The 10,689-nt window shown below is 37.7% G+C and overlaps 1 protein-coding gene across 1 annotated transcript; it reads left to right on the top strand.

Moving 5' to 3' along the window:
• The first annotated feature begins 3,243 nt into the window (after nt 1–3,243).
• LOC142180827 (uncharacterized) lies at nt 3,244–6,373 on the top strand. The gene is made up of 5 exons (XM_075252919.1): nt 3,244–3,768; nt 3,847–4,260; nt 4,313–4,534; nt 5,280–5,682; nt 6,156–6,373. Exons 1-5 carry the CDS (start codon nt 3,244–3,246, stop codon nt 6,371–6,373), a joined length of 1,782 nt encoding a protein of 593 aa, XP_075109020.1.
• Nucleotides 6,374–10,689: the final 4,316 nt, after the last annotated feature.

The raw sequence follows: 10,689 nt of genomic DNA on the forward strand, positions 1-10,689 counted from the left end.
TTCTTGTACCATGATTCCAGCACCGAATGTGCCACAACCCCCTCAGCCAGTTAGAGGTAGGGATTAGGGAGCCAGAGGTAGAGGTCAGACCGCTAGAGGTGGAGGTCAGGCCGTTAGAGGTGAAGGCTAGGCTGCTAGAGGTGGAGGCTAGCCAGCAGGAGACCGTCTCAGAGATATGGTTCGGAGTGGTGGGGCCCAGCCCCGATGTTATGCTTTTCCAACCAGGCTTGAGGCTGAGTCATCTAATGTTGTTATCATAGGTACTATTTCAGTTTGCAATAGAGATGCTTCAGTTCTATTTGATCTAGGGTCTACATACTCCTATGTGTCATCTTACTTTGTTTCATATTTGGTTGTGCCCTGTGATTCCTTGGGTGCCCATGTATATGTGTCTGCACCAGTGGGGGGTTCTAATGTTGTAGATCGTGTTTATCGTTCATGCGTAGTTATTATTAGGGGTCTTGAGTCTAGTGTATATCTCCTACTTCTCGATATGGTTGATTTTGATGTCATTTTGGTGATGGATTGGTTGTCACCTTATCATGCTATATTGAATTGTCACGCCAAAATAGTGACCTTAGCCTTGTCGGGGTTGCCTCGATTAGAGTGGAGGGGGATTCTTGGTCATTCTACCAGCAGTGTTATCTCTTATATAAAGGATCGGCGTATGGTCGAGAAGGGGTATCTAGCTTATTTAGCTTATGTCCGTGGCTCTAGTGGAGGTTCCTTCCATGGATTCGGTACCAATTGTTCGAGAGTTTCTAGAGGTATTTTCTATAGACCTGTCGGGGATGCCACCCAATAGGGATATTGACTTCTGTATTAATTTGTTCTGGGCACTTGGCCCATTTCTATTCTGCCATATCGTATGGCCCCGCTAGAGTTTAAAGAGCTGAAGGAGCAGTTGCAAGATTTTCTTGATAAGGGCTTTATTAAACCTAGTGTCTCGCCTTGGGGTGCGCCCGTGTTGTTTGTAAAGAAGAAGGATGGGTCAATGAAGATGTGCATAGATTATCGGTAGTTGAACAAAGTCACTATCAAGAACAAGTATCTATTGTCGAGGATTGATGACTTATTTGATCAGCTTCAGGGTTCCAAAGTGTTTTCAAAGATCAATCTGAGGTCTGGCTACCATTAGGTGAGGATTAGGGCATCCGATGTCCCTAAGACAGCTTTTCGGACTCGATATGGGCATTCTGAGTTCCTGGTGATGTCATTTGGCTTGACAAATGCCCCAGCAGCATTTATGAATTTGATGAACCGAGTGTTCAAGCCTTACCTGGATTCCTTTGTGATTGTGTTTATTGATGATATCTTGATCTACTCCCGTAGCCGAGAGGAGGATGAGCATCATCTTCGGATCGTACTTTAGACTCTGAGAGACAGCCAGTTATATGCTATGTTTTCAAAATGTGAGTTTTGGTTAAGTTCAATTGTTTTCTTGGGTCACTTTGTATCAGTAGAGGGTATTCAGATGGATCCTAAGAAGATTAAGGCCATTCAGAATTGGCCTAGACCTATTTCAGCTATAGAGATCTGTAGTTTCTTGGGATTGGCAAGTTATTACCGTCGGTTTGTGGAGGGTTTCTCATCTATAGCAGCCCCGTTGACCAGGTTGACCCATAATGGTGCCCCGTTCAGATGGTCAGACGAGTGTGAGGTGAGCTTTCAAAATCTCAAGACAGTTTTGACTACGACGCCGGTGTTGGTGTTGCCCATAAGTTCAGGGCCTATACAGTATATTATGACACATCTCGTATTGGACTTGGTGTGGTATCGATGCAGGGTGGCAAGGTTATTTCATATGTTCTATGGCAGCTAAAGGTTTACAAGAAGAATTATCCTTTATAAGACTTGGAGCTGGCAGCCATTGTTCATGCGCTGAAGATTTGGAGGCACTATCTATATGGTGTGTGGTGTGAGGTGTTCACGGATCATAAGAGTTTACAATATTTGTTCAAGCAGAAAGAGCTAAATTTGAGGCAGAGGAGGTGGTTGGAGCTATTGAAAGACTATGATATCACCATCTTGTATCATCCTAGGAAGGCCAATGTGGTGGCCGATGCTTTGAGTAGGAAGTCAGCTAGTATGGGCAGTCTTGCGTACATTTCAGTCGGTGAGAGACCGCTTGCATTAGATGTTCAAGCCTTAGCCAATCAGTTCGTGAGGTTGGATGTTTCTGAACCCAGTCGTGTTTTAGCTTGCACAGTCACTCGGTCTTCCTTGTTTGAGCGTATCAGGGAGTGGCAGTATGATGACCCTCATTTGCTTGTCCTTAGGGACATAGTGCGGCACGGTGATGTTAGATCGGATTTTAATGATGAAATAATATATTTTTCTTTGTATAGGAACTCCTAGATAGGATTCAAGATTGAAGGAATCAAACAGAGAAGATCAAGGAACTCATGGATGGCATACAAGATTGAAGGAATCAATCAGAGAGAATCAAGGAAAGCGGACGAGATTAAAGGAATCATTGATACTAACGGAATCAATTAAGGCTAGACTGAAGGAATTAAATCAATCAAGAGTATCAAAGATCTTGCAAGATAATCAATCAAGTATACTAAATTAGGAAGGATCAAGATTCAAGGATCACGCATAAGGAAAGTCATTAAAGCCTCTCGTTAAGACAAAGCCGTTGCTGAATAACCTTATTCTTGGAAAGAATCAATCTCTTTCCAAGGATCAAATCTCCTTGGTTGGAAAATCTTTCCAGAATTCAAGCCTCTCTCAAAGTATTTAAACTTGTATCTGTACCTTTGCACATATACTTTGATCGAACCAAATACCCTTTCTTTGTTCTACTACAAACAAACATTATAGCTCTACTAGACCTGCTATGTAACAAGTTAGAGAAGAAAGAGAGACCAACAATGGTGAGGCATTGTATCAAAAAAAACGAGTGATATAGGAACTGAGCTATCGGTGTAGATCACACCATTCACTCTGTACTCGAGAAACTCATTTGCTGAAAGAGAACTCATTTGCAACCCAAGGGGACTGGACTAGGATTCACATTGAATCCGAACCAGTATAAAAATTCTTGTGTCTTTAATTCCTGCATTTAATTTTTGCATCTTGAACTCTATCATTACTGTTATCAAGTTATTATATCTAGTCGACTAATTAGAAAACTAGTCAACTGGTAGCAACTATTTTTAAAAATAAATAATTCACCTTAATTGGTATCAGAGCAAGGCTCACATTTTTCTTTTGCTTAACAGCTTGTGAGAAAAGATCATGGAAAATCAAGTTATCATAGGAGCACTCTTCCAAGAAGGAACTTCACAAGTAAGGCCACCATACTTCAATGGACAACATTTCTCCCACTGGAAAGTGCGTATGGAAATATATGCAATGGCTTATGATGTTAAAGTCTGGAGAGTTATCAAAAAGGGAAACTATCCTTTGCCGGTTGTCGCTCAACCATTTACTGATCCTGAAGATATAGATTCATATACAGATGAGAAAATGGCAGTTGTACAAGTCAACAATAAGGCGAGAAATTTGCTCTATAATGCTATAAGTGGTGAAGAGTATGAGAAAATCTCCAGTTATGACACAGACAAAGAGATGTGGGATAAGCTTGAAGTTACATACGAAGGAACCAGCAAAGGAAAGGAAACACATATCAACATGTTGGTTCATGATTATGAACCCTTTCAGATGAAAGAAGAAGAATCTATTGAAGAGATGTTTGCCAAATTCAGTAAAATCATGAGCGATCTAAAAGCTTTTGGCAAACCATACTCAAGTGGTGATCAAGTTAGAAAGATTCTTAGAAACATACCCACTACTTGGTAGACCAAAGTAGTCACACTTGAATCACATGAACTGAATAAGTTATCATATGATGTACTTCGAGGAGAACTCATAGCTTTCGAGAAAACACATCTCAATAAAAAAAACCAAGAAGAAAAGAAGAAAATATTTGCATTCAAGGCCATAACTGAAATAGCTGAAAATGATATCGATGATGATCCTGAAGTTCTTAAAGAAGAAATTGCTATGATGTCAAGAAACATGGATAGTTTAATGAGAAGATTCAGGAATATGAGAAGAGGAAGGATTCCACCTAGGCGATCCAGGCAATATAATGAACAAGATAAGAATGATGGGAAATGCTATGAGTGTGGAAGATTTGGACATATTCAAGCTGAGTGTCCAGATCTAAAAAGAAAAAACTCCAGAGGTTTCAACAAGAACAAATCATTTGGAAGCTGGAATGATGAAGACAGTTCAGAACACGAAGAAATAGTAAATCTTTGCTTCATGACAATTCTGTAAAATGATATGAACAAACTTTCAGGATGCTGGACAGATGAGGACACTTGAGACGAGTGAATACAAAGATAACAATGAGAACTATTTCATGGCACGAGGTGAAACAAGTGAGGTAAGGTTTTATAACTGTAAAAGATGTAATGAATTGCAGGATATTCTTGATCTTACTTTGAAACAGTCTCAAAAAATGATGAATGAACTAAAGAGACTCAACAAAGAAGTAAAAGACTGGAAGCTCAAACATAAAGTATGTGAAATCGAAAAAGAAGTACTTAAAGAAAAGTTTTAGGAATTGCAAATGCAACTCAATGGCATGCGCAAATCCACCAGTCATAGTTCTACCAGGTCAAACCAAGCGACTTGCAAGTCAACTGGAGAAGGACCATCCAGAACAGAGTACACTAGTACTAATACTAATGAAAGATCCAAAAATGGATCAGGAGTTACGTGTGACTACTGCAACAAAAGTTGACCTAAATATTCCTTTTGTCGATTTCATAAGTCAAATATTCCAAGATGGATTTGGAAACCCAAAAACAATTCTGAACCTAGCAGTACTAACCAACCAGGACCCAAGCAAGCTTAGGTACCTAAAAGAAAGTAATTACTATGTTTTGTAGGAACACCACAGGAGAAGTTGCAAAGGAAAATGGTACCTAGATAGTGCATGTTCCTGTCACATGACAGGTGATAAAAACATGTTCAAGGAAGTTACAAAAATAGATGGAGTAAGCGTTAAGTTTGGCAATGATTCAAAAGGAAAATAGTCGGTACCGGAACAATTCCCTTCAATAACAACTGCGATATCATTGAGGTTTATCTTGTTGATGGACTTAACTACAATCTTTTGAGTATAAGTCAGCTATGCGACTCAGGATATGAGGTACAATTTAAGAAAACAGGATGCGCTATTGAAGATGAGATAGGTAAAATAATCCTCCCACATAAAAGGTATGGAAATGTTTACATTCTTGATGGTTTTGAAAATATAGATTCATATCTGTTTAACATCCATATCTGATGATCCTTGGTTATGGCATAGGAAACTTGGTCATGCAAGCATGCATTTGATAGAAAAACTTTCTAAGCATGAGCTAGTTATTGGTTTACCCAAACGGAATTTCTCTAGAAATCATATATGTGACGCTTGTCAAATTAGGAAACAAACTAGAAACTATTTCAAAAACAAGGATATTGTATCTGCCTCTAATCCTTTGCAACTGCTTCATATGGATTTATTTGGGCCTACTAGAACTGCTAGCATAGGAGGAAAACGATATGCTTTTGTTATTGTTGATGATTACTCACGTTTTACTTGGGTGATTTTCTTATCTTATAAAGATGAAGTGTTGAAAAATTTTAAGAGTTTCTGTAAGAAGGTTGAAAGGAAAAGGGGTATCTGATTACAACAATCCAAAGTGATCTTGGAGGATAATTTGAAAATAGAGCATTTGAAGACCTCTGTAATGATCAAGGATATACTCATAATCTTTTTGCACCAAGATCACAACAACAGAATGGAGTCATTGAAAGGAAAAATAGAACCCTACAAGATATGGCAAGAACTATGTTACCAGATCATTCACTGTCAAAATCATTTCTGGGCAGAAGAAGTAAGTACAGTATGTCACATTCTCACCGATGTCTCATAAGGCCTATTTTGAAGAAAACACCTTATGAACTATGGAAAGGTAAACGTCTTAATATCAGTTATTTTCATCTCTTTGGAAGTAATTGTTTCATTCACAATAATAGTAAGGACAATCTTGGATAATTCGATCCAAAAAGTGATGAAGGTATTTTTCTGGGTTATTCATTGAATAGTAGATCCTTTAGAGTCTATAATAAACGCACATTATGTGTGGAAGAATCTGTATATGTTATATTTTATGAAAGTAACTCCTCGACCGAGAAAGGAATTACTGCAGGTGATGAAGATCAAGCTCAAGAAGTTCAAGAGACAAGCAAATCTCAAAAATCGACTGATGGATCTGATGTTGCTATAAAGTCAACTAGTGAAACCAGCAACAATCCACCAGAACCTCCAAAGGAGTCAACTACTCATATAGTTCGTCCAAATGAATAAAAAGTGAACCTGAATATCCTCAAAAATTCATCATAGGGGATCCAAGAGAAGGAATGAAAATCAGGAGAGCTCTCAAAAAGAAAGCAAACATAGCACTAATCTCTCAGATTGAGACAAAGAATATATAAGAACCTCTAAAAGACTCAAGTTGGATACAATAGATGTAGGAAAAGCTAGATTAATTCGACAAAAATTAATATGGAAACTGATACCCAAACCTGAAAGTGTTCCTGTAATTGGAATGGGTTGTCAGAAATAAACAGAATGAGGATGGAAAAGTTGTAAGAAACAAAGCCAGATTAGTTGCTCAATGATATTCACAACAATAAGGAGTTGACTATGACGAAACTTTTGCCCTAGTAGCTCGACTGGAATCTATACGAATCCTTCTGGCATATGCATCCTTTTAGGGATTCAGGCTATTTTATATGGATGTTAAAAGTGCATTCTTGAATGGTTTCATTGAAGAGGAAGTATACATGAAACAACCTCCTGGGTTTGTAGATTCAAAGTTTCCCTATCATGTGTATAAGCTAACCAAAGCATTGTATGGACTAAAGCAACCTCCACCAGCATGGTTCAAAAGACTCGGTTCATTTCTTATTAATCATGGTTTTACAAGAGGTAAAGTAAACACTACTCTGTTTATTAAAAGATTATCAGAAGGTAATCTCATTATTCAGATTTATATTGATGATATTATATTTGGTAGTTCTAATCCTCTAATGTGCAAGGAATTTTCAAATCTTATGCAAAGTGAGTTCGAAATGAGCATGATGGGAGAGCTAACATTCTTCCTTGGACTTCAAATCTAACAATCTGAAGAAGGAACGTTAATATGTCAGACCAAATATACAAAGGAGTTGATCCGAAAATTCAGCATGAGCAATGCAAAAGCTATTGGCACACCAATGAGTCCTTCAACAAGTCTCGACAAAGACGAATAAGGAATTCATGTTGATGAAATTAAGTATCGTGGAATGATTGACTCACTTCTTTATCTAACTGCTAGTCGACCGGATATTATGTTTAGTGTTTGTAAATGTGCTAGCTTTCAGTCAGCTCCTAAGAAATCACATCTGACTGCAGTAAAAAGAATTATTCAATATCTCATTGGAACTATCTCTCATGGACTATGGTATCCTCGTTCTACCACGTTTAAATTAGAAGATTTTTCATATGCTGATCTTGCAGGTGATAAAGAATATAGAAAAATCATAAGTGGAACATGTCAATTACTTGCAAAGCATTAATAACTTGGAATTGTAAAAAACAAGCATCAGTTGCACTATCTACTACTGAAGCTGAATACATTGCTATTGGACAATGCTGTGCACAATTATTATGGATGTCTCATCAACTTGGTGATTATGAACTATTGTTTAAGACTATACCAATGTCTTTCTAAAAATCAAGTGCATCATTCTAGGGCAAAGCATATAGATATCAAGCATTAGTTTATTAGAGATCGTGTTCTTAAAGGAAACATAGAAATATCTTTTGTTGGAACAACTGATCAATTAGCAGATATTTTTACTAAGCCTTTAGTAGAAGAAAGATTTTGCTCTCTAAGAGAATTACTTGGCATTATTTGCATTAACAGTTAGGACCTATATGCTATTATTTTGTTTTGTATGCCTAATGTTCTATATCTTTTCTTAATCATTAATTACGCCTCTGATTTCCCTCTCTTTTCACATCAGTCGCAAAGTTGAAAGAAGGAAAGCCAATCATCACGTCTGATCAACTGACGCATTTTCCTTTTCTGTACTCAACCGTCAGAAACACTCTTTTTAATGTTGAAACTCCTTTTCAATCTCCATTGTCCTTGTCGCCTAAAAACCCTTCTTAGAAGCATTTCCCAAACAGAAAATATTTTCAATGGCCAAACACCCCAAAAATCCCTTTGCCTCCACTAGGAAAAGAACTCGCTCCAGAGCAAAACCCCCTTCTATGCCCCCTTAACAGGTAGACCTAGGGTCCAATCATTCTGAGGGGTTTGCCTCTTCTCAGGCAAATTTTTCTGATCATTCTCACCCTTTAGGAGAAAAAGCTTTGGGAAAAAGACCTATGGAAGAACCCCTTGTTTCCTCCACTCCAAAGAAATCAAAAATAGATCTTTCTAGTTCCCTAGAGTCGGACCTAAATTTCTGGGATTCTCCAAATAGGGACTTTTTCATCGCCCTGAAAAACAAGCCTATTGCTCATGGGAGGGTAGTCGACCTTGATAACATGGAAAACCTAAATTGTAAGGTAAAAGATCTTTTCGTTTATCAAGGGTGGTCAAAGTTCTTTTCTGTTCCTCTGCCTAAAGTCTATGAACCCCTTGTGAGAATGTTTTATGACAATATTCACTCTAATAAGTTTGATAAGTTGGAGTCTTTAGTGTTATAAAGCGTATTTTTTTAATGTGCCTTGTGTGATTCAATCTTTCAGTGTAAATGTTCTAGTTTCCCCATGCTTTTCAAAAATTCTTGGCCTGATGATTTTAAAATTTCTTTTGATCAAGCTAAAAGGTGTATTAATGAATGTCCATCTGAATCTCTCCCAAACTAGTTAGGCCCTAGTGATGTTAGTTTCAAAACTCGAGTTTTGGCCCACATTGTTGTAACCACTCTGCTTCCTCGTACTAGCTCATTCTCCACCTTCTTTCAAAGAGGCACCTTTCTGGTCTATTGCCCTGTGACCAAACTTAAAATCAAGTTGTCCTCCTAGGTCATCAATTTATGATTGAAAGTGCAAATGATCCCACTAGTCTACCATATGGTATGGCCATCACTCACATTCTGGAAGCTCACAATATTTCCATATCTGCATATCCCTTTACCTCTGTTTCAAAATCTTACAACTCTATAGCTTTTGCGAGTATGGGTTATGTGTGTATGAAGGGATCATGGGTTAAGAAACAAGAAGGAGAAGTCAAGAATGCTCAAACAGACTCCAAACCCAAACCTTCCTTCCCATCCTAGCCATAGTGACCCTGACCTTGCTTAAAAGCTTAGTGCCATTGACAATCAGCTCTCTACAATTAAAGATCTTCTCATTGCCACTCTGTCCACTGTTGGTACCATTCATGATATCTCCAATGAAACAGGGCCTGATGTTTCCAAGATAAGAGTTGTGGTTCACAAAGTAAGGGAAAACACTATCAAGGCATTCAAGGAGGTTCATGACAGGCTTGATGGAATGAATGTTTTAGCCAATGCCAGCTTTGATCGATTGAAGGAGGCAATCTGCAATACTCTTACCTATTTTCTGCGTCGTTAATGTGAAATTTTAAGACAATTTTTTTGCTGTGCTATTTTTGGACTAAAAAATCAGTTGGTGGATAATTTTTTTTCTTGTTGTTTTCTTTTGTTTTGATACAACTCTGCCAACACATCTTGTTATAAATCCTATTTTCGTATGTCATCTGTTTTTCTATTCCCTCTTTGCTGATGTCTAAAAGTGGGAGAAATGATATATGTATTGTACAGGTACATACAAGAATAAGTCGATTGAAGGGTAAGTTACAATACAAGAATAAGTCGACTAAAGGGTAAGACAGCTTGGCACTTTTTGAGAGGGAGTCACAGATCCTGCATAAGAAGTCGACTACATGAGCCTCAACAGCTCTCATTGAGGGTGAGTAAAATATAGGGAAGTCAACTAATGTTTATACATATATATTATTTTGTCATCATCAAAAAGGGGGAGATTGTTAGATCTGATTTTAATGATGAAAATAATATATTTGTTCTTTGCATAGGAACTCATGGATAGCATTCAAAATTGAAGGAATCAACCATAGAAGATCAAGGAACTCATGGATGGAATACAAGATTGAAGGAATCAATCAGAGAAAATCAAGGAAAGCAGACGAGATTAAAGGAATCATTAATACTGACGGAATCAATTAAGTCTAGACTGAAGGAATCAAATCAATCAAGAGTATCGAAGATCTTGCAAGATAATTAATCAAGTATACTAAATCTAGAAGGATCAAGATTCAAGGATCACGAATAAGGGAAGTCATTGAAGCCTCTCGTCAAGACAAAGTCGTTGTTGAATAACCTTATTCTTGGAAAGAATCAATCTCTTTCCAAGGATCAAATCTCTTGGGTTGGCAAATTTCTCCAGAATTCAAGCCTCTCTCAAAGTATTTAAACATGTATATGTACCTTAGCACATATACTTTGATCGAACCAAATACCCTCTCTTTGTTCTACTACAAATAAACATTGTAGCTCTACTAGACCTACTATGTAACAAGTTAGAGAAGAAAGAGAGACCAACACTGGTGAGGCATTGTATCAAAAGAAACGAGTGATATAGGA

This window comes from Nicotiana tabacum, chromosome 5 (assembly GCF_000715075.1).
Source record: "Nicotiana tabacum cultivar K326 chromosome 5, ASM71507v2, whole genome shotgun sequence".
NCBI classification, from domain to species: Eukaryota; Viridiplantae; Streptophyta; class Magnoliopsida; order Solanales; family Solanaceae; genus Nicotiana; species Nicotiana tabacum.

Coding starts and splice junctions, on each gene's coding strand:
- LOC142180827 (XM_075252919.1), top strand. CDS start 3,244: ATGGAAAATCAAGTTATCATAGGAGCACTCTTCCAAGAAGGAACTTCA. Junction 4,261..4,312: donor GTTCAGAACACGAAGAAATA/GTAAATCTTTGC, acceptor ACAAACTTTCAG/GATGCTGGACAGATGAGGAC. Junction 5,683..6,155: donor GAAGGTTGAAAGGAAAAGGG/GTATCTGATTAC, acceptor TATGTGTGGAAG/AATCTGTATATGTTATATTT.